Raw genomic sequence first — 24,018 nt, 5'->3', positions numbered from 1 at the left:
ATGGCCGAGCGGCCAACGGAACCTCTAGAAATCCAGGGCCCCCACTGAAGCTTCATTTCGTCGGTGGGACTGATGGAATCACAGGCCACAGAGTGAACTCAGCCTCCAGCCCTTCCCTTCCTGGAGGTCTTGGAGCCCCACCCCATGAATAACAAAGATACTCCTTTCGCTTGAGAAATTCCAAAAACTTAGTTACATTGCGGGAACTGTGGACCAACGAGGGCCAGCCCCATTCCGAAAGATACAGCATCGGCCCACCCCGCACTGCCACCCACCGTTGGCTGCCCCAGAGGAGCACACCGTGGGGGCCTCCACCCACCAGGCAGAGACGCAGCAGATGCTGGTCTCCAGCAACAGCAGAGGCAGCAGAAGCCGGGGCGCCGGGCAGTGGCTTTGTGTCCAGCTCCAGGCCATTCTGGGGAGCACAGCAGCATCTGCTCTGGGACCCCTGTCACTGAGGAACCACAGGGGGTGTTCAGAGGTCACAGATGTGCCTCCCTGAGCTACTGCAACCCAAATGGGAGGGTCAAGGTCGCCGGGGCAAGGACTGAGGTTTGACTTTCTCTATGGAGCCTGGGAAGCCGGTGAGGAGGGGTGGGGACAGCCTGCAGCAAGGCCAGCGGAGGCTGCGGACGTGGAAAGGAGTGCAGATCCCAGGGACAGCGGCAAAGCCACTTACAGAGGAGGAGACACAGGAGGAGGAGCTGTCTGTGCTTGTGTGGGCAAGAGGGGCTGCGGTGCCACCTGGGGTTGGGGAGGGGCTGGGAGGCTTGGAGGAGCAGCCCGCCAGGCTGGTGGGTCCCGGGAGGTGTCCTAGGAGGCCTGGTGAGAGAACTCGGCTCAGACCTGGTGTCCAAGAAAGAGAACCCTGTGGGCCACAATGGGCCACCGCAGGTCTTAGGCAGCTACTCTGCAGGTCCCAGCACCCTCCTTCTCATACCTACAGGCCCATCCCAAACCAGGGGGCTCCCCTCCACCTCCCTCCATCCCTCGTCTGGTTTGCAGGTGGTGGGGAGGGGAGGGCTCGTGGCCTGCCAGTGCACCGGTACCTATCGCTGGTGAGGGCGTTTGTGCTGGCTGGGGTGGTGTGGGGAGGGGACCCGTGGCTCTGGTCAGCTGGCCCAGAGGGTAGAGGGGGATGTGGGGATGAAGCCAAGATAGGCAGATAAGGACGAATTCCCACCTGAGGAGCTTGAACTCAGTTCAGCCAGCCACAGGGCCCGAGGTACCCAACCACACCATGAGCCCCCGTCCACTCTGCCATCTGCAATGAGGGTCAGAGGGTCCCAGGACAGAGTATGGTACATGCAAAGGGACCCCAGCCCAGAGCCCACACTGGGTCATGTCCCTGCTCCTCATAAGCATCCTGCTTGCATACAGTGCTGACTCATTCATTCAGTAAACACCTATTAAACACCTACTGTTTGAAGAGCCCATGGCCTTGCATGATACTGAGCTCTGAAAGTGAGCTGCTATTGAAGGCTTTTTACTCCCTCCCAAACCAGAAGGGCAACTAATTTGGTACTTTGTTTTCATACCAACAGATTTCTTTTTTTTTTTTTTCCCAAGAGACAGAGTTTGGCTGTGTCACCCAGGCAGGAGTGCAGTAGCATGAGCATAACTCACTGCAGCCTTGATCTCCTGGGCTCAAACGATCCTCTCGTCTCAGCCTCCCAAGTAGCTGGGATTACAGGCACGAGCCACAGCATCTGGCTCATATCAATATTTTTTTTTTTTTTTTTTTTTTTTGAGACCGAGTCTCGCTCTGTCGCCCAGGCTGGAGTGCAGTGGCACAATCTCGGCTCACTGCAAGCTCCGCCTCCCAGGTTCACGCCATTCTCCTGCCTCAGCCTCCCCAGTAGTTGGGACTACAGGCGCCCGCCACCACGCCCGGCTAATTTTTTGTATTTTTAGTACAGACGGAGTTTCACCGTGTTAGCCAGGATGGTCTCGACCTCCTGACCTCGTGATCCGCCCGCCTCAGCCTCCCTAAGTGCTGGGATTACAGGCATGAGCCACCGCGCTCCGCCATCAATAGATTTCTAAATGTCCTTCCAAATGAACACACAGCATTATTCACACCTGATAAACTTACGAAGCTTAGAGCAAGTGCCATAGTGGAGAAGTTGGGTTCCTTATACTATTATTTCTACATCTGAAGCATGTGAAAATTTCCATAATGAAGTTTATTATTTTTTTTTTTTCTGAGACGGAGTCTTGCTCTGTTGCCCAGGCTGGAGTGCAGTGGCCCAATTTAGCTCACTGCAACCTCCGCCTCCTGGATTCAAGCAATTCTCCTGCCTCAGGCTCCCCAGTAGCTGGGACTACAGGTGCACACCATCAGGCCTGGCTAATTTTTTGTATTTTTAGTAGAGATGAGGTTTTGCCATGTTTGCCAGGCTGGTCTCAAACTCCTGACCTCGTGATCCGCCTGCCTCGGCCTCCCAAAGTGCTGGGATTACAGGCGTGAGCCACTGTGCCTGGCCAATGAAAAGGTTTAAAAAGAGAGAGAGAAAAAGCAAACGGCTGTACCCAGCCTGCCAGAGTAGAATCTCTTCCTCTGCCCAGTCCCTGGCTGGGCTGGTGCCTCTTTGGTCATCTGCAATATGGAAATACTAATGAAACTGACTTGGAGGGGTTACAGGAAGGATTAAACCAATAACCTGCAGGAAATCTTGGCCCAGCCCCAGAACACAGTAAGTACATTGTGAGCTGTTACTACGGACCAGGTAGGATGCTGGGTGCTTCCAGGAGTGCTATGTCTCATCTCTTCTTTTACAGGTGAGAAAACTGAGGCCCAGAGGCCAAGTAAGCATCAGGATGGGTTGACACGGGCAGCTGGCCGAGGCTGACTCCCAGCCAAGCCTCCGCAGCTTCCTCTGCCCTGTGCACGTCCCACACTGAGGCCGGCCTTCCTCGCTCCCTCGGTCTCCCCAGCAGCTGAGAGGCATCCCCAGAACTTTCAACCTTCCCACTTACTAAGCCGTCAATGCTGCATCTGTGTTGATGCCATCAGTCAATATGAGTAAATACCCTTCGCTGTTCTCTGGGAACACAGGCCAGCACATCAAAACCAGACTTCAATATGATATAATATGGAAGGAAATGAAAACTATCAATAAAATGCAGATTCTGCAAGGCATCAGATGAATTCACGACCCCTGTTTCTCCCCTCGCTGGTTACACCACCACATCACTCACTGTCTGTGCAACGGGAGAAGCCTGGTTTATGAATAAAGAAACGATTCCCAGAGCTGTTACCCACAGGATGCGCAGGGCGATTCATCATTCTCTCCCAGTGGAGGGCGATTAAAACGCATCATAAAGGCAGCAGCAATCTATCGGGAGGGAGTCGCACATTTGCTATGGTTTTTGTTTGAAGTTGCTAACCATTTTTGCAAAAAAGTGGAAGGAGAGCTGAACTCCCTTCAGGCCTGCGTGCTGCAGGAAAGCTCAGCTGGCCACGGAATGGGTTATGTGCCGGAAGATCCGAACCGAGGGCGGTGGATGTGTGTCGTCCTGCAGGGTCAGGTCCAGCGTGGACTTCTCTCTCTCTCCCCTGCCATTCACCACCCTCCACGTCTCTGAGCATCTACCTCTGCCTGTACTGGTCCTCAGACCTGGAACCTTCCATTCCCCACCCTGCTTCACACCACCTGATGGATCTCCACTCTGAGCTCCCAGCCTCAGTCCCAGACCAGAGCTTCAGACCCCAAAACACTTGCTCAGCCCCACGATGACCACTTCTTAAAATACTGAAGTCAACTTTATTTACAAAACACTATTCTGGCCAGGTGCGGTGGCGCATGCCTATAATTCCCAACACTTGGGGAGGCCGAGGTGGGAGGATCCCCTGAGGTCAGGAGTTCGAATCCAGCCTGGCCAACATGATTAAACCCCATCTCTACTAAAAATACAAAAATTAGCCGGGCGTGGTGGCAGGCACCTGTAATCCCAGCTACTCAGGAGGCTGAGGCAGGGCAATCACTTGAACCTGGGAGACGGAGGTAGCAGTGAGCCAAGATCATGCCACTGCACTCCGGCCTGGGCAACAAAGTAAGACTTCGTTTCAAAAAACATAAAACAAAACAAAACAAAAAAACCACTACTGTTGGTGTCAAAATTCTACAAAGCTTCCATTTGGCCAAGTATATAGTCACTCAAGCAGAGAGAGATCATTCAAAATTTTGTTTGACAGAAATTTGGTTTCTGGCTGGTTTCTAGATGTTGGTCATAGGGGAAGTGGCACCTGGGAGAGAAAAATTGAGAAACGCGTTGGTGGGGAGTGACATCTGGTGACACCTCAAGAATGCAGGAGAGCCCTCGGCCTAAGAAGTCCTGGAGGGGTCCATGCCACGCCCTGGAGGAGCAGGAGGGAAGGGGGTTCCTGGTCCTGAACTGTCCCCCTGGGCCCACAGGAAACTCAGGTGCATGAACTGCAGTTAGGGGACGATGGAACAAAGCTGATGCCAAGGTGAGGCCCAGGAAGGGGAGAGGCCTCTGTTCTGCCAAGAACAGTCCTCAGTGAGCGGCCATCTGAGGGAGTTCTCTGCTGGTTGTCCCAATTGAAAAAGCCACTGGAGGCCAGGTGCGGTGGCTCACACCTGTAACCCCAGCACTTTGGGAGGCCGAGGCAGGTGGATCGCGAGGTCAGGAGTTCAAGACCAGCCTGACCAACATGGTGAAACCCCACATCTACTAAAAATACAAAAATTAGCCGGGCATGGTGGCAGGTGCCTGTAATCCCAGCTACTCAGGAGGCTGAGGCAGAGAATTGCTTGAACCCGGGAAGTGGAGGTTGCAGTGAGCTGAGATCACACCACTGCACTCCAGCCGGGGCAACAGCGAGAGTCCATCTAAAAAAAAAAAAAAAAAACACAAACAAGAAAAGAAAAAGAAAAAAGAAAGAAAAAGCCACTGGCAATGGGAAGTTTTGCTCTAACTTTCTCTGTCTGTATCCATCAATGCATCTACAATGGAATGTTTAGATTTTTCTTGCTTTGGCGCCTGGACTATAAACTATTTCACCAGAGAGGAGAGTGACTTCCACTCAGCTCTTTTCCAGGCACCTCCACCCTTGTTGTTCCTGATGACTGCTGGTTAAGGCCGGCATCTTTTCAGGATGGCTGAGGCCCTCAAATGGTCTCTTGATATGGTTAAATTTCTCAAGAAGCTGGGGGTATTTTTGTTTGTTGAGATGGAGTTTTGCTCTTGTTACCCAGGCCGGAGTGCAATAATATAATGTTCGCTCACTGCAACCTCCGCATCCTGGGTTCAAGGCATTCTCCTGTCTCAGCCTCCCCAGCAGCTGGGATTACAGGTGCCCACCATCACGCCCAGCTATGTTGTGTATTTTTAGTACAGACAGGGTTTCACCATATTGGTCAGGCTGGTCTCGAACTCCTGACCTCAGGTGATCCACCCGACTCATCCTCCCAAAGTGCTGGGATTACAGGCATGAGCCACTGCGCCCAGAGAAGCTGGGTTGTAAATAAGTGAAAACTCTGCTCCAACACAAGAGAACTATCTAAAAGCTGTGCCATCATCTCCCAAGGAAGTCTGCAGACCCTGGCTCAAGTGTGGACTCTGAAAACTTCATACTCTTCCCAGGAGGAGCACACAACCCCAGCACAGCCCACAGCACCCTAATGACACGGAAGGACCCACAGTACACTACACTGAAATCCCACAACATCCCTCCAAGGCTGAACCCTGGCAGGTCCTCCTGTTCCAATTAGTTTTCTTTACGCTGGGAGAAGGATGAATAATCTGGAAGGTTCCCAGCTCCCGGGGTACCCACCAGGAGAGCAGGTGGAGGGAGGCACGTTGAAGAAGGCGGCCACGTTCTGGCTGCAGTGGCTCAAGCCTGTAATCCTAGCACTTTGGGAGGCCGATGCGGGTGGACTGCCTGAGCTCAGGAGTTCGAGACAAGGCAACACAGTGAAACCTCATCTCTACTAAAATACAACAAAATTAGCTGGGCATGGCGGCATGTGCCTGTAATCCCAGCTACTCAGGAGGCTGAGGCAGGAGAATGGCTTCAACCCAGGAGGCAGAGGTTGCAGTGAGCCAAGATCACGCCACTGCATTCCAGCCTGGGAGACAGAGTGAGACTCTGTCTCCAAAAAAAAAGAAGAAGAAGAAGACCAAGTTACTTCCCAGGGCTCCTCCTCCTTTTTTTTTTTTCAGACAGAGTTTTGCTCTTGTTATCCAGGCTGGAGTGCAATGGTGCAATCTCGGCTCACTGCAACCCCCATCTCGTGATTCTCCTGTTTCAGTCTCCCAAGTAGCTGGGATTACAGGTGTATGCCTCCATGCCCAGCTAATTTTTGTATTTTTAGTAAAGATGAGGCTTCACCATGTTGGCCAGGCTGGTCTTGAACTCCTGACCTCAGGGGATCCACCCACCTTGGGCTTCCAAAGTGCTGGAATTACAGGCATGAGCCATGGCCTGTAGGTGGCCTGGCCGTCTCTTCTCTTAAACTCTTCCTTTAAACCCCTGGAAACGTCATCCCATGTAGCAACCCCCACCACCCCCAGTTTTTGGTTTCAGCTAGGCCACCAGCTGGACATTTTTTAAAACATCTCTCAGATCCATGCCCTCCTCTGCATCCCACTGCCACGACATTAACTCAAACCTCTATGCTTGCTCTTACTGGCCTCCCTGACTCCAATAGCTGCCGTCATCATTCTCCACCCCCAAAGAGACTTCTAAATTATACATCTGATTACATCCGTCCTGTTTAATGTGCCCTAGAGCCACCATGACCAAGTGCAAACTCCTCTGCTGACCCTCCCAGGCTTTGACAATGTGATTTCTGCTATGTGGCCATCTTGCAATTAAAGCTTTTAAAAAATGCTTAGTGATAAGCTGTCTGTAACAGATGCACTTTCTGTGCAGACTGAGACAGATTGAACAGTAAAAGGATGGAAGAGGCACACGTTACCAACACCAGTGATGAGAAAGCTGGTATAGCTGTCGTGGCTATATTAGTATCAGAAAAATCAGACTTTAACACAAACAGTATCACCAGACATAAAGAAGGCCATTTAATAATGGTAAAAACCATACCTATTAATCCTAGCACTTTGGGAGGCCAAGACAGGCCAATTACTTCAGTCCAGGAGTTCAAAACCGGCCTGGGCAACATGACAAAATCCTGTCTCTACAAAAAACAAGAAAATTAGCCAGGCATGGTGGCTTGTGCCTGTAGTCCCAGCTACTCGGGAAGCTGAGGTGGGAGGACTGCCTGAGCCCAGGGAGATAGAGGCTGTATTGAGCCAAGATAGTGCCACTGCACAGCCTGGGCAACAAACGGAGACCTTGTCTCATAAAAAGGTCAATACATCAAGAAGACATAACAATCCTAAGTATATATGCTCCTAGTAACAAAGCATCGGCCGGGCGTGTGGCTCACATCTGTAATCCCAGCACTTTGGGAGGCCAAGGTAGGGGGAATCACCTGAGGTCAGGAGTTTGAAATCAGCCTGACCAACATGGCAAAAGCCCGTCTCTACTAAAAATACAAAAATTAGCTGAGCGTGGTGGTGGGTGCTTGTAATCCCAGCTACTCGGGAGGCTGAGGCAGGAGAATCTCTTGAACCAGAGTGGCAGAGGTTGCAGTGAGCTGGGATCGCACCACTGTACTCCAGCCTGGGCAACAGAGCAAAACCCTGTCTCAAAAAAAACAAAACAAAACAAAGCAATGCAAGATGTTTTCCTCCAACCAACTGCTGGACATGGAGCAGTTTGTTGTCTACATTTTTGCAGATGTTTGTTGCTTTGGATGAGACAAAACAGTGCCCTTGATTAATGAAACAATTCATTAAATTTCAGCCTCTGCTCTTTAAACACTAGCAGGACACTGCCCGTTGGCTTCTCAGAGCACCTGAGCAATGCTTTGACAAGTGTACAATTTATTTCTCAAAACACATTAGCAGGCCCTCCTTTTCCAATTAGTTTTACTTCTTTTTTTTTTTCGAGACAGGGTCTCACTCTGTCACCCAGGCTGGAGTGCAGTGGTGTGATCTTGGCTCACTGCAACCTCCACCTCCCGGGCTGAAGCAATCTTCCCACCTCAGCCCCACAAGTAGCTGGGAATACAGGCATGCAACACCATGCCCGGCTGATTTTTGTTTTGTTTTTTTTTAAGAGATAGGGTCTCACTACGTTGACCAGGCTGGTCTCAAATTCCTGGGCTGAAGCAATCTGCTCACCTTGGCCTCCCAAAGTGCTAGGATTAAAGGTATGAGCCACTGCACCTGGCTCCAATTAGTTTTCAATCTTGCCCAGCTGCAGTGAGGCAGCCCCTGCCAAGCCCACTTTGTCCCAAAGTTGCCGAGAGGAAGGCCGCCCTGCCCACGGCCCTGTGGACCGCCCAGCTGGGGCCCTACCTGCCACCTGCAGAATGCCATGTCTGGCCACGTCGTAGAACGGGTGACTCGTGCTCAGCGCGGGGTCCTGGCCAGCCATGGGCACCACCGAGGGCCTCCTCCTCACTGCACCCAGCACAGCAGCCGCCGCCTCGTCTCTCTGCAGCTCTGCAGCAGACAATGAAGATGAAAGGAAGTCAGTGCGTTATCCAGTAAGAAGGGGAGTGAGGGAGCCTCCTGATGCCTTTCATAAGACAGTTACCCACCTCTGCTGCACACACACTACGCACGCTACCTCAGCTGAGCACCCAGTATGCGCCCTACCTCAGCTGAGCACCCACCATGCACCCTACCTCAGCTGAGCACCCACCATGCGCCCTACCTCAGCTGAGCACCCACTATGTGCCCTACCTCAGCCATGTACTCACTAAGCATTCTCTCTCAGCTGTGCACCCACTGTATACCCTACCTCAGTTGTGTACCCACTATGTGCCCATCTAGTGTCCAGCACCATGGAGGGAGAAAAATAAGATTTAAGGGTCAGATACTGTCCACATTGACAGGGGTGCAACTAAGGCTCAGAGAGGGAGGTGCGAAGGCTGAGTATAATCGCAGGGGGTGCTTACAAGAATGAGGCATGAAGGGCTGAGTCAAGGAAGCAGTCATGACCGTAGGTGGAGGCAGAGAGAATGATGGGGAGAGGCTCTACGGGGCTGGGCTGGAGGCGGGAGAGCCCAGGAAAGTGGGCGGGCGGCAAAGGGCAGGAAACAAAGCCTCCCCGGAGCCTCCAGAAGCACGCCCGGCCGCCAACGCGTTGACCTCAGCCCAGGAGACACCTTTCAGACAGGCGGGGAAGCTAAGGTCTCTGCCATTTGTGCCGCTGATGGGGTGGGGACTTGCTGCGGCAGCCACTGGAAGCTTGCACAGCCCTGGCCCCAGGGATGCCCGTTCTAGTGGGGAAGGGTGGAGCAGAGGCATGAGCAGGGGAAGGAAAGAGACCTAGGGGAGGTGAGTGCAGGAGGCGGGCCTCCAGGGACCTTCACCCCAAGTGTGACAGAGCTGCTGGGCGTCCTGAGTCGGGGGTGGTCTGCCCTGCCTGACGGGGCTTCTGGGATCCCTCTGGCTGCAGGGAACGGGGAGCGGGAGGCTGGTGGGGGCCGAGCTCTTCAATGACAAGCCCTGGGTGGGGGTCCTGGCTGGTGCTGGTCCTGAGTGGCAGTGAAATGAACAGCCCGCCTGCCTGTGTGTGGACAGCTCAGGGATGGACCGGTGAAGGGGTTGGGAGGGGCACTCAGGGAGTGGCAAAGCCCTGCAGGCAGGGGAGGGCCTCCAAGGTCAGCGTGGCTGGGGTAGAGCCGGGCCAGACCATGGAACCTTGAACCTAGAGAGGACTTGTGCTTCATGCAAGGTCAGGAGTTCAATACCAGCCTGGCCAACGTGGTGAAACCTCCTGGGCCCTGAGAACATTAAGCAGAAAGATGGAGTGGGGCAGCCTGGCCCAGAGGGAGGGAGGGGAACATGTGTATCAGGCTGGAGCTGGGCTGGCCCAGGACCACTACAGGCACCTGTCTGGAAACTCCCGTGGCCCTACATATCAGCCACGTGGACACCCCCCATCACTACACGGTGGACACCTCCTGATGTTTCAGTGCTAAAGTGTGCAGTGGAAAACAGTGTGGCAGTTCCCCAGAAAGCCAAATCTAGGACCCAGCAGTTCCACTCCCAGGGAGAAGCCCAGGAAAGCTGAAGACAGGGACTGAGCAAATACAAGCACACACATGCTCAGAGCAGCACCGCTCACAACAGCCAAAGGGTGGCAACGGCCCAAATGTCCACCAGTGGATGGATGCATGAGCCACGTGCGGTCCAGCCATATGGTGGAATATCACTCAGCCGTAACAGGATGAAGTTCTGGCCTATGACCCAACACGGAGGAATCTGAAACCGCTCTGTTCAGTGAAAGAAGGCAGGCACTAAAAAGCACACACAGTAGGATTCCATTTACATGAAGTGTCCCGAATAGGCAAATGAATGGACAGACAGCAGATGGGTGGATGCCAGGAATCGTGGGAGGGAGGGCAGAGGAGTGTCTGCTTAATGGGAGTTTCCCACTGGGGTGCTGAAAATGTTCTGGAACTAACTAGCAGCGGTGGGTACACAGCACTGTGAGTGGACTCAACACCCCTGAATTATGTGCTTTAAAGTGATTCTTTTTTATTTTTAGTTACTTTTTCTCTTTTGAGATAGAGTCTCGCTCTGTCCCCCAGGCTGGGGTACAGTGGCATGATCTCGGCTCACTGCAACCTCTGCCTCTTGGGTTCAAGCCATTCTCCTGTCTCAGCCTCCCAAGTAGCTGGGACTACAAGCATACAGGTGCATGCCACCACACCCAGCTAATTTTTTTGTATTTTTAGTAGAGACGGGCTTCACTACTTTGGCCAGGCTGGTCTCGAACTCCTGACCTCAAGTGAACTGCCCGCCTCGGCCTCCCAAAGTGCTAGGATTACAGGTGTGAGTCACCACACCTGGCCCTAAAGTGGTTAATTTAATGTTACGTGAATTTCACTGCAATTAAAAAACAAAGGGCCACCCGTGGTGGTGCATGTCTGTAATCCCAGCTACTCAGGAGGCTGAGGTGGGAGGATCAACTGAGCCCAGGAGGTCAGGGCTGCAGTGAGCCAATTTCACGTTACTGCACTCCAGCCTGGGCAACACAGCAAGATCCTGTCTCTAAAAATAAAATTTAAATAAATAAAATAGGCCAGGTGTGGTGGCTCACGCCTGTAATCCCAGCACTTTGGAAGGCTGAGGCGGGCAGATCACCTGAGGTCAGGAGTTCAAGACCAGCCTGGCTAACATGGGGAATCCCTGTTTCTACTAAAAATACAAAAAATTAGCTGGGTGTGGTGGCGGGCCCCTGTAATCTCAGCTACTCAGGAGGCTGAGACAGGAGAATCGCTTGAACCTGGGAGGCAGAAGTTGCAGTGAGCTGAGATCGCGCCATTGCACTTCGGCTTGGGCAACAAGAGTGAAACTGCATCTCAAAAATAAATAGACTGGGCACGGTGGCTCATGCCTGTAATCCCAGCATTTTGGGAGGCTGAGGCAGGAAGATTGCTTGAGTCCAGGAGTTTTGAGACCAGCCTGGGCAACGTGGTGAAACACTGTATCTACAAAAAAAAATACAAAAATTAGCCGGGTGTGGTGGCATGCACCTGTAATCCCAGCTACTTGGGAGGCTGAGGTGGGAGGATTACCTGAGCCCGGGAAATGGAGGCTGCAGTGATCATGCCACTGCGCTCCAGCCTGGGTGATAGAGTGAAACTGTCTCAAAAAGAAAAAAACCAAAACCACAAAAGACATGTGCTCTGAGCAGTACTATTAAAAGCTCCATGGCCAGGTGCAGTGGCTCACGCCTGTAATCCCAGCACTTTGGGAGGCTGAGGCAGGTGAATCACCTGAGGTCAGGAGTTCGAGACTAGCCTGACCAACATGGAAACTTCATCTCTAATAAAAATACAAAACTAGCCAGGCGTGGATGGCAGGCACCTGTAATCCCAGCTACTAGGGAGGCTAAGGCAGGAGAATCGCTTGAACCCGAGAGGCGGAGGTTGCAGTGAGCCGAGATCACGCCACTGCACTCCAGCCTGGGCGACAGAGTGACTCTGTCATAAAAGAAAAAAAAAGGCCGGGCGCGGTGGCTCAAGCCTGTAATCCCAGCACTTTGGGAGGCCGAGACGGGCGGATCACAAGGTCAGGAGATCGAGACCATCCTGGCTAACACGGTGAAACCCCGTCTCTAATAAAAAATACAAAAAAAAAACTAGCCGGGCGAGGTGGCGGGTGCCTGTAGTCCCAGCTACTCGGGAGGCTGAGGCAGGAGAATGGCGTGAACCCGGGAGGCGGAGCTTGCAGTGAGCCGAGATCTGGCCATTGCACTCCAGCCTGGGTGACACAGCAAGACTCCGTCTCAAAAAAAAAAAAAAAAAAAGTCAGAGACCAAAAAGTCACTGTGCAATTCCACTTTCTGCCTTTCATTACGTATCTATTCCAATATTCCTGATCTATTTGTGGTGTGTTTTGCAGACCATCTTTTGAACTAATGGTAGCCGCTGCCTGGTTCACTCATTATGGGTGAATGCAAAGCATTAACATGTTGGTTTTATTATCTGTGTGAGAGTTCTGATTTTCCATTTCCTGGAAGTTACCTTTTAACATGGGGTTAGAGAGAGAGGAGGGCTGACCATTAGAATTGAGGGCAGAAATCAGTCAAGGTGAGGCCATTATTTCTGCTGCTTCGCTATCATCCCCAGGGCACAGAAAATTGATTTTAGCCTGACCATGTGAAGAAGTTACAGAAGGAAGAATGGCCATAATCAAAAAATCATAAAATAAGGTGTTGGCATGGCTGTGGTGAACAGGAAACACTTCTACACTGCTGGTGGGAGTGTAAACTAACACAACCACTATGGAAAACAGTGTGGAGATTCCCTAAAGAACTAAAAGTAGAACTACCATTTGATCCAGCAATCCCACTACTGGGTATCTACCCAGAGGAAAATATGTCATTATACAAAAAAGATCCTTGCACACGCATGTTTATAGCGGCACAATTCGCAAACGCAAAAATGAGGAACCAGCCCAAATGCCCATCAATCAACGAGAGGATAAAGAAATTGTGACATATACATACGATGGAATACTACTCAGCCATAAAAAGGAATGAATGAATGGCGTTCATAGCAACTTGGATGAGACTGGAGACTATTATTCTAAGTGAAGTAACTCAGCAATGGAAAACCAAACATCGTTATGTTCTCATAAGTGGGAGCTAAGTTATGAGGATGCAAAGGCATAAGAAAAACACAGTGGACTTTGGGGAGTTGGGGGAAAGGGTAGGAAGGGGGTGAGGGGTAAAAGACTACACACTGGGTGCAGTGTATACTGCTCAACTGATGGATGCACCCAAATCTCACAAATCAGTACCAAAGAACTTACTCATGTAGCCATACCACCTGTTCCCAATAACCTATGGAAATAAAAATAAATAAATAAATACATATATACATAAAATAGGCCAGGTGCAGCGGCTCACGCCTGTAATCCCAACACTTTGGGAGGCTGAGGCAGGTGGATCACCTGAGGTCAGGAGTTTGAGACCAGCCTGGCCAACATGGTGAAACCCTGTCTCCACTAAAAATACAAAAATTAGCTGGGCGTGGTGGCAGGCACCTGTAATCCCAGCTACTCGAGAGGGTCAGGCAGGAGAATTGCTTGAACCTGGGAGGCGGAGGTTGCAGTGAGCCAAGATTGCGCCATTACACTCCAGCCTGGGTGACAAGAGCAAAACTCCGTCTCAAAATTAGTAACTAAATAAAACAAAACAATCACCATTGGGTGTAGGCCGGGCGCGGTGTCTCAAGCCTGTAATCCCAGCACTTTGGGAGGCCGAGACGGGCGGATCACGAGGTCAGGAGATCGAGACCATCCTGGCTAACACGGTGAAACCCCGTCTCTACTAAAAATAAAAAAAAAAAACTAGCCGGGCGAGGTGGCGGGCGCCTGTAGTCCCAGCTACTCCGGAGGCTGAGGCAGGAGAATGGCGTAAACCCAGGAGGCGGAGCTTGCAGTGAGCTGAGATCCGGCCACTGCACTCCAGCCCGGGCTACAGAGCAAGACTCAGTCTCAAAAAAAAAAAAAAAAAAAAAAATTCAGAAGGGAAAAAAAGAAGCTGCAGAAGGAACGCACACGGGGTGTCTGATAGCAGCTGTTAAATGGGTAACGAGCGGTAGGGAGGAGACTTCGGGCCCAACAGTGGCCCTGCTCAGGTGTGAAAGTCTTTGAATTTCTGCCAAGAGAAAAGTGTTCAAAGCAGCCTTTTAAGGACATGAACCAAGGCCGGGCACGGTGGCTCAAGCCTGTAATCCCAGCACTTTGGGAGGCCGAGACGGGCGGATCACGAGGTCAGGAGATCGAGACCAGCCTGGCTAACACGGTGAAACCCTGTCTCTACTAAAAATACAAAAAACTAGCCAGGCGAGGTGGCGGGCGCCTGTAGTCCCAGCTATTTGGGAGGCTGAGGCAGGAGAATGGCGTAAACCTGGGAGGCAGAGCTTGTAGTGAGCTGAGATCTGGCCACTGCACTCCAGCCTGGGTGACAGAGCGAGACTCTGTCTCAAAAAAAAAAAAAGGACATGAACCTATCTGGCTGGTGGGAAAAGGGCTACTACATTCTGATCATGAGATTTTATGGTTGGGAATGATTTGCCAGGACCTTCTCCAAGCAGAAGAACTCAGGGATTTCATTAAAAAACTGTTGGGAGAAACGTTTAAAATTGAGATGAACGTTTAAGCATCACACGGGGAGTCAGCCGCCAGGGTCTGAGCCCAGCCCCGGTCCCTAGCGTGAGACAGGCATGTACCACGACAGAGGCTGCTCCAACTGTGCCCAGCGGGAGGCGGTAGAGGATGCCTGTTGAACAGCAGAGTGTCATGGGAGTGGAATAATTCAGACTTGAGGGACACGAGCTAGGGAGACACAGCAGGTTCTTGAGCAGAGGAGTGCCTGAGAACAGCAGAGGCTTCTAGAACCTACAATAGCTCAGGAGCCTGAGGGCAAAAAGCCCGTCCCAGAAATAGCAGGAGCAGCACTGCAGGAGGAGCAGGTGCACGGGACATGTCCTGAGCTGCATGGACGGCGAGGGTGATGGACAGACGGGGCAGGGCACAGCAGGCCTTGAGGCAGGGGGAATACAGGGGGAGGCTCCCAGCGGGAGGAGGGGTGAGTTACAAGCAACAGCAAACACCTCTTCCACGAACCCCTACCCCCACCACTGTAGGCGGCGGGGTACACCTACAGTGCGCAGCGACATTAATTCTGCTCTGACACCGCCCGCTGAAGCAAGTCCTTCAGTTAATCGCCAAGTCCTCCCGGAGTGCCCGGTGCTGAGAACCAGCAAGTGAAGCCTCAGTAACTCAGAATAAAGGGCGACATGGGGAGGACCCATTTACATTAATGAAAATTCTGAACTACAGGAGCCTATTAAGGAGACAAGGTTTTATGACTCTCAAACAAGGCAGGTGGCACTTCAGGAGATGCTGCTTACCACAGGCCTCACCACAGTGGAGAGACAGGAATAATTTTAACAAGTACAAGGATGCCTGCATTTTTGTTTGTTTTTTGTTTTTTTTGAGACAGAGTTTCACTCTTTTTGTCCAGGCTGGAGTACAATGGCGCGACCTTGGCTCACTGCAACCTCTGCCTCCCAGGTTCAAGGGATTCTCCTGCCTCTGCCTCCTGGGTAGTTGGGATTACAGGCACCTGCCACCATGCTTGGCTAATTTTTTGTATTTTCACTAGAGACTGGGTTTCACCATTTTGGTCAGGTTGGTCTCGAACTCCTGACCTCAGGTGATCCACCCGCCTTGGCCTCCGAAAGTGCTGAGATTACAGGTGTGAGCCACTGCGCCTGGCCGGATGCCTACATATTAATGAGGGTTACAGAAGCCTCTGGAAGCAGCTTGTACTTGTGATATCTTCCGGGGATGGGAAATGCCTTGAAATTTCAGACTACAACTTGGTAGCTGGCACCTGAAATCTGGACGTGACCCACTCGTTTCTAACTTACTCACCTGGGAGCGGAGGACTCACTCCATGAGCGGCCAGAACCAGGAAGGCTACTGGTTTCTGAATGAGGCAAAGCTCGAGTTGAAACATCAAGCAAATTTGGAAATGTGGGTCAATCTAGGTGACTGAAGGAGTCCAAGAAAGCTAATTTTTCCAAAATGCTAAGTAGCTACATAATATAGATAAACTGATTAAAAATGAGATGTGATTTGTGCTAACAAATAGAATTCAGGTACTAAAAATTTCTCTTAAAGAGTTATGGGCCGGGCACGGTGGCTCACGCTTGTAATCCCAGCACTTTGGGAGGCTGAGGCGGGCGGATCATGAGGTCAGGAGATCGAGACCATCCTGGTTAACACGGTGAAACCCCAGGAGATCGAGACCATCCTGGTTAACACGGTGAAACCCCATCTCTACTAAAAATATAAAAACTTAGCTAGGCTAAGTAGCTACATAATATAGATAAACTCATTAAAAATGAGATGTGATTTGTGCTAAAAAATAGAATTCAGGTACTAAAAATTTTCCTTAAAGAGTTATGGTCCAGGCACGGTGGCTCACACCTGTAATCCCAGCACTTTGGGAGGCCGATGTGGGTGGATCACCTGAGGTCAGGAGTTTGAGACCATCCTGACCAACATGATGAAACCCCATCTCTACTAATAATACAAAAAAATTAGCCAGGCATGGTGGCACATGCCTGTAACCTCAGCTACTTGGGAGGATGAGGCAGGAGAATCACTTGAACCCGGGAGGCGGAGGTTGTGGTCACACCATCGCACTCCAGCCTACGCGACAAGAGCGAAACTCTGTCTCAAAAAAAAAAAAGAAAGAGTTACATCCCCTCAGGGTTGTGATAGCCCTACTGGAGGTGTACACAGGTTAGGGAAAGGCTGCCTGCAGATGGCCAAGCTGTGGGCAGTGGCCCAGCTACCACCCAGAAGGCCATGAGGGGAAAAGCAGCCAAGTCCACTAGAGGCAATCCAGGCAGCCGGACTCTCACCACCTCTGCTGACCCATGGGCCCAGGCCAATCATATGGGACATAAAACGCTGGTGCTGAGTAAGAAAAATTCACAGCACTCCTTCTCCCTTCAGTTCATGTGTTGTGCCACCCAGGAAACCTCTGCCTCTTGGAATTTCTATTAAAAAATATCCCCCTGGCCGGGCGCGGTGGCTCAAGCCTGTAATCCCAGCACTTTGGGAGGCCGAGATGGGCGGATCACGAGGTCAGGAGATCGAGACCAGCCTGGCTAATACGGTGAAACCCCGTCTCTACTAAAAAAATACCACAAAAAACTAGCCGGACGAGGTGGCGGGCGCCTGTAGTCCCAGCTACTCCGGAGGCTGAGGCAGGAGAATGGCGTAGACCCGGGAGGTGGAGCTTGCAGTGAGCTGAGATCTGGCCACTGCACTCCAGCCTGGGCGACAGAGCAAGACTCAGTCTCAAAAAAAAAAAAAAAAAAAAAATATTCCCCAAGGCTGCACACCGTGGCTCGGGCCTATAATCCCAGCACTTTGGGAAGCCGAGGCAGGTGAATCAACTGAAGTCAGGAGTTCGAGACCAGCCTGGCCAAAATGGCAAAATCCTGTCTCTACTAAAAATACAAAAAATTAGCCAGGTGTGGTGGCGAGTGCCTGTAGTCCCAGCTACTCGGGAGGCTGAGGTAGGAGAATTGCTTGAACCCAGGAAGCAGAGGTTGCAGTGAGCCACGATTGCTCCACTGCCTCCAGCCCGGGCAACAGAGCGAGACTCCATCTGCCCCTCAACTCCCCAAAAAGAGGCTGGGCACGGTGGCTCACACCTGTAATTCCAACACTTTGGGAGGCCGAGGTGGATGGAGCACCTGAGGTCAGGAGTTCAAGACCAGCCTGGCCAACATGGTAAAACCCTGTCTCTACTAAAAACACAAAAATTAGCCAGGAGTGGTGGCACATGCCTGTAATCCCAGATACTTGGGAGGCTGAGGCAGGAGAATCACTTGAATCCGGGAGGCAGAGGTTGCAGTGAGCCGAGACCATGCCATTGCACTCCAGCCTGGGCAACAAGAGCGAAACTCCATCTCAAAAATAAATAAATAAATAAATAATAAAGGCTGGGCATGTTGGCTCACGCCTGTAATCCCAGCACTTTGGGAGGCCGAGACGGGCAGATCACGAGGTCAGGAGATCGAGACCATCCCGGCTAACATGGTGAAATCCCGTCTCTACTAAAACATAGAAAAAAACTAGCCAGGCGAGGTGGCGGGTGCCTGTAGTCCCAGCTACTCAGGAGGCTGAGGCAGGAGAATCGTTTGAACCTGGGAGGTAGAGCTTGCAGTGAGCCGAGATCACACCACTGCACTCCAGCCTAGGCGACAGAGCAAGACTCCGTCTCAAAAAAAATAAAAAAATAAATAAAAAATAAATAAAAATAAAAATAAAATAAAAAATAAAATAAAATCCCTCAAAGAAATACCAATAAAGAAGAAAACAGTCAAATGTCATACAGTCCCTGCGACCGTAAAGACACTACATTATAAAGCCATTTTTTGGTTGATGTTGTTGGTTGGATAAATTCTATTCAAACTACAACGTCTATCACTGCAGCTGTGTCAGCCTCGGCCCAGACATCAGCAGTGACAGGACATTCACCACCTTCTCAGGAAGTTCACTTCGTCTTGGCTCGGGAATGACTGCTAAAACGTTCCTCCTCTCGCCAAGACTAAAATCCATCTCTATTAACACTGTCCATCCTTAACTCTAACCCCGTGGCTGTTGAAAACCAGCCTGGTGTGGAAGGAAAGGCGTAAGACTTGGAGTTAGAAAGGCATGAATTTAAGTCCCTAGAGCAGAATGAGTGAGCATCCTGTAGCCAGACTACCTGAAGAGCCTCTGGCACCTGTCTCAACCCTGTATCTCCATTTCTTACCTTGTAAAATATAGACAACAACAGCACCTTCCTCACAGAGAGCACAGAAGGACTTAGTGAGATAATGCAGTCAATTGCCCAGCATGCTACCTGGCATGTGATTGGTATGCAGTAGATGTTCACAGCCATCATCATTACATTGTAAAGGGTGTGTTCATAATTCTACATTTTGCTGGGCGTGGTGGGTCATGCCTGCAATCCCAGCACTTTGGGAGGCTGACGAGGGTGGATCATTTGAGGCCAGGAGTTCAAGACCAGGCTGGGCAACATGACAAAACCCCATCTCTACTAAAAATACAAAAATTAGCTGGGTGTGGTGATATGCACCTTTAGTCCCAGCTATTTGGGAGATTGAGGCAGGAGAATCACTTGAGTCTGGGAGACGGAAGCTGTAGTGAGCCAAGATCGTGCCATTGCACCCCAGCCTGGGCAACAGGAATGAAACCCTGTCTCAAGTAAAAAGAAAGAAAAAAGAAAAATTCTACATTTCACATAGTTTTACAAATGCCATACTATCCTGGTGTCATAAAACACCTGTCCTGTGAAGTATGTTAATATTCTGCTGACACATAGTATAATTAGTAAAACCCAAGCTGGCCGGGCGCGGTGGCTCACGCCTGTAATCCCAGCACTTTGGGAGGCCGAGACGGGCGGATCACGAGGTCAGGAGATCGAGACCACAGTGAAACCCCGTCTCTACTAAAAATACAAAAAATTAGCCGGGCGCGGTGGCGGGCGCCTGTAGTCCCAGCTACTCGGGAGGCTGAGGCAGGAGAATGGTGTGAACCCGGGAGGCGGAGCTTGCAGTGAGCTGAGATCCGGCCACTGCACTCCAGCCTGGGTGACAGAGCGAGACTCCGTCTCAAAAAAAAAAAAAAAAACCACCAAGCTATTTGGGGTCTTTGGGGAAACATGTTATTACTATAAAAATGCATACATGTTTCTATTCACCAATCAGAACATGGTAAAGTTTACAAAGTAAATGTCTTAAAGTGCAAAAGTGAAGCTAAATCTACATCTTGAGACAGGAGACATCACTACAGATACTACAGACATTAAAAGGATAATGAGGGAATATTACAAATGCCCTTATGCTAATACATTCAACAATCTAGATAAACTTGACACAATTCCTGAAAGACACAAGCTACCAAAGCTCACTCAAGAAGAAACTGATAACCTGAATAACCCACTATCTAGTATATAACTCAAATTTGTTAAGAAAAGCTTCCTGGCCAGGCTTGGTAGAAAACAAATGCAAGGAAAACTCTGGTGCTACATGTGAATTCTACCACATGTACATTAGAAATAATACCAGTTCTCCACTAACTCTGCCAGAAAACAGAAGATAAGCAAATACTTCCTAACTTATTTTATGAGGCCAGCATTACCCTCATGCCCAAACCAAAGACAATACAAGAAAAGAAAGCTTCATTTCCCTTAGGAACATAGATAGAAACAATCTTAACAAAATATTAACAAATCAAACCCAGCAATATATAAAAAGTACAACCTATCATGAACAAGAAGGGTTTGTTTCAGCTTTGCAAAGTTGTTTTAATATTCAAAAATCAGCCAGCACTTTGGGAAGCCGAGGTGGGTGGATCATTTGAGGTCAGGAGTTCGAGACCAGCCTGGCCAACACGGCAAAACCCTGTCTCTACTAAAAAAAAAAAAAAAAAAAAAAAAAAACAAAGGTCAATCAGTGTAGTTGTTGCCTGGGCAACAGAGACTCTGTCTCGGAAAAAAAAAAAAGTAAAACAGTAGTAAAACAGAAACATAAAAACATAGTAAAACAGAAAAGGAAAAAAATGAGGATCTCAGTAGATGAGATCACAACATTCGAGACTCACTCATAATAAAACTTAGCAAAATAAGAACAGAAGAAAACTTCCTAAACCAGGTAGAGAGCAACTACAAAAAATCTACAGCTAACATCACATAGAACAGTGAAAGACTGAAAGACTGAAAGCGCTCAGAACAATGAACAGTGACAGCCCTTCTCAGCACCTCTATTCAATAGTATATACTGGAGGTCCCACCCACTGTAATAAGACAAGGAAGAAAAAGGCATAAAGATTGGAAAGGAAAAGCAGTAAAAATTTACTTGCAGGCCAGGCGCGGTGGCTCACGCCTGTAATCCCAGCACTTTGGGAGGCCGTGGTGGGCAGATCATCTGAGGTCAGGAGTTCAAGACCAGCCTGACCAAAATGGTGAAACCCCATCTCTACTAAAAATATAAAAATTAGCCAGGTGTGGTGGCAGGTGCCTGTAATCCCACCTCCTCAGGAGTCTGAGGCAGGAGAATCGCTTGAACCCGGAAGGTGGAGGCTGCAGTGAGCCAAGATCACGCCACTGCACTGCAGCCTGGGGGACAAGAGCAAGACTTTGTCTCAAAGAGAAGAGAAAAAAAAAAAAAAAGGCCAGGCGGAGTGTCTCATGCCTGTAATCCCAGCACTTTGGGAGGCCGAGGCAGACGGATCACCTGAGGTCAGGAGTTCAAGACCAGCCTGATCAACATGGTGAAACCCCATCTCTACTAAAAATACAAAAATTAGCCAGGCATGGTGGCGTGCGCCTGTAGTCCCAGCTATTTGGGGGGCTGAGGCAGGAGAATCGCTTGAACCAGGAGGTGGAGGTTGCAGTGAGTCAAGATCATGACATTGCACTCCAGCCTGGCTGATAGAGCAAGAATCTGTCTCAAAAAAAAAAAAAAAAAATTCCTTGCAAACTACATGATCATCTAAATAAAAACCCTAAGGAATCTACAAAGGAACTACTAGAACCAATAAACAAAATTAGCAAAGTTTTGAAAAAACTTAATATACAAAAATCAGGCCGGGCGCGGTGGCTCAAGCCTGTAATCCCAGCACTTTGGGAGGCCGAGACGGGCGGATCACGAGGTCAGGAGATCGAGACCATCCTGGCGAACACGGTGAAACCCCGTCTCTACTAAAAAATACAAAAAACTAGCCGGGCGAGGCGGCGGGCGCCTGTAGTCCCAGCTACTCGGGAGGCTGAGGCAGGAGAATGGCATAAACCCGGGGGGCGGAGCTTGCAGTGAGCTGAGATCCGGCCACTGCACTCCAGCCCGGGAGACAGAGCCAGACTCCGTCTCAAAAAAAAAAAAAAAAAACAAAAATCAATTCTATTTCCATATGCCAGCAACGAACGAACTGAAAATTAAAACTTAAAAAACCATCAACAACAGTGAAACTGCCTTTGCCGAAATTATAACAGTGAAAAAATTATGACAGTGAAAGAGATTTGATCTGACCAACTCCATCTTGCCTTTAACCTCCAAACTGCCTTTGGTCGTTCCTGGGCATGGGCCAAGCTAACTTTGGAAGAAGTTTAGTTTATAGTTTAAATGATACTATCCCTTCCCAAAACTAAATCATCTTTATAAAACTAATAAAAGGCTACAAGGTGAGGATTAATGAGACGGGTCTGAATTCTGCAAAGACCTAGGCGTAGTGACCAGCCATTGTTCCGGAGGTCACAAGATTTGTATCTTCCCCAGTTACTCCCACAGATAACATCACTACTGTAGAAGCCAAGATTAGGCTGGGCATAGTGGCTCAGGCCTGCAATCCCAGCACTTTGGGAGGCCAAAGCGGGTGGATCACCTGAGGTCAGGAGTTTAAGACCAGCCTGGACATCATGGTAAAACCCGGTTTCTACTAAAAATACAAAAATTAGCCAGGCATGGTGGCAGGCATCTGTAATCCTAGCTACTCAGGATGCTGAAGCAGGAGGATTGCTTGAACCCAGGAGGCAGAAGGTGCAATGAGCCGAGATGGCATCGCTGCACTCCAGCCTGGGCGATAGAGTGAGGCACTGTCTCAAAAAGAAAAAAAAAGAATCAAAGATTGGCCTTTGGCAATTCCTGGCAGATGACTCCACCTGCACCCAAGACTCATGACTCGAGTCCTGTAGTCCCCATCCAGAAGTAGACTCAGTAGACAAAGAGAATTTTATTTTTTATCTTTTGAGATGGAGTCTCGCTCTGTTGCCAAGGCAGGAATGGGTGGCACGATCTCGGCTCACTGTATCCTCCACCTCCCGGGTTCAAGAAATTCTCCTGCCTCAGCCTCCCGAGTAACTGGGACAACAGGTACATGCCACTATGCCTGGCTAATTTTTGTGTTTTTAGTAGAGACGGGGTTTCACCATGTTGGCCAGGATGGTCTTGAACTTTTGACCTCGTGATCTACACGCCTCGGCCTCCCAAAGTTCTGGGATTACAGGCATGAGCCACGGCGCCAGGCCAAGGATCATTTTCTACAGCCCTGCGATTGCATCCTCAACCAATCAACAGCACCCATTCCCTAGCCCTCTGCCTGCCAAAATATCCTTGAAAAAGCCTAGCCTCTGAATTTTCAAGGAGACTGATTTGAGTAATAACTCCCGTTCTCCTGTGTGGGTTGGCCTTGAATCAATGAAACTGTTTCTTTACTGCAATCCTGCGGTCTCAGTGAATTGGTTTTTCTGTGTAGCGGGCAGGAAGAACCCAGACAATTACAATAACACCAATAATTACAAAATACTCAGAGAGAGAACAAAAGAGGTGCCTAACCTTTACACAGAAAACTACAAAACATTGTTGAAAAAAAGTAAAGGGACCTAAGGATACAGGGAAATACATCACACTCCTGGATTAAAAGACACAATATTGTTATGACATTAATTCTTCTCAAATCCATCTAGAGATTCAAACACAATCCCAACCAAAATCCCAGCAGGCTTTTCCACAGAAATTAATGAACTGTTTCCAAAATGTATTTGAAACTAAAAAGGGCCCAGAATGGCAAAAGCAATTTCAAAAAAGAAGAAAGTTGGAAGAAGTTCTGATCTTGAGACCTATTAGAAAGCTACACTAATCAGGACAGTGTGGGGTTGGCAGAAAGAGACACACAGGTCAGGGGAACAGGACAGAAAGTCTCGAATAGACCACATATATGTTCAGCTGATTTTCAGGAAGTGTTTCAGGCCAAGATGGCGGGTGGATGATGCAGCCGCAGGTGAAAGATGATGGAGAACAGGACGACGCTCACCAAAACCCAGGGCTGCTCAAAGGGAAAAACATGGCCCGGTGCAGTGGCTTA

General features: G+C 49.9%; 1 protein-coding gene across 4 annotated transcripts in view; it reads right to left on the bottom strand.

The window, feature by feature from the left end:
* Positions 1-24,018, bottom strand: part of LOC105464298 (Rho GTPase activating protein 8) — a 99,507-nt gene that overhangs the window by 67,055 nt on the left and 8,434 nt on the right. For all 4 annotated transcript variants that reach the window (XR_011614204.1, XM_071080729.1, XM_071080727.1 and 1 more), the window contains exon 2: positions 8,395-8,541. Coding sequence is in view for 3 of the 4 variants with exons in the window: in XM_071080729.1 (XP_070936830.1) it covers positions 8,395-8,541 (147 nt within the window). In the remaining variant the exon portion in view is untranslated. The remainder of the gene's footprint in view (positions 1-8,394; positions 8,542-24,018) is intronic.

Source organism: Macaca nemestrina, chromosome 15 (genome assembly GCF_043159975.1).
Source record: "Macaca nemestrina isolate mMacNem1 chromosome 15, mMacNem.hap1, whole genome shotgun sequence".
Taxonomy (NCBI): Eukaryota; Metazoa; Chordata; class Mammalia; order Primates; family Cercopithecidae; genus Macaca; species Macaca nemestrina.
The sequence above is the reverse complement of the archived record's forward strand: the minus strand, read 5'-3'. Positions and strand labels throughout refer to the sequence as shown.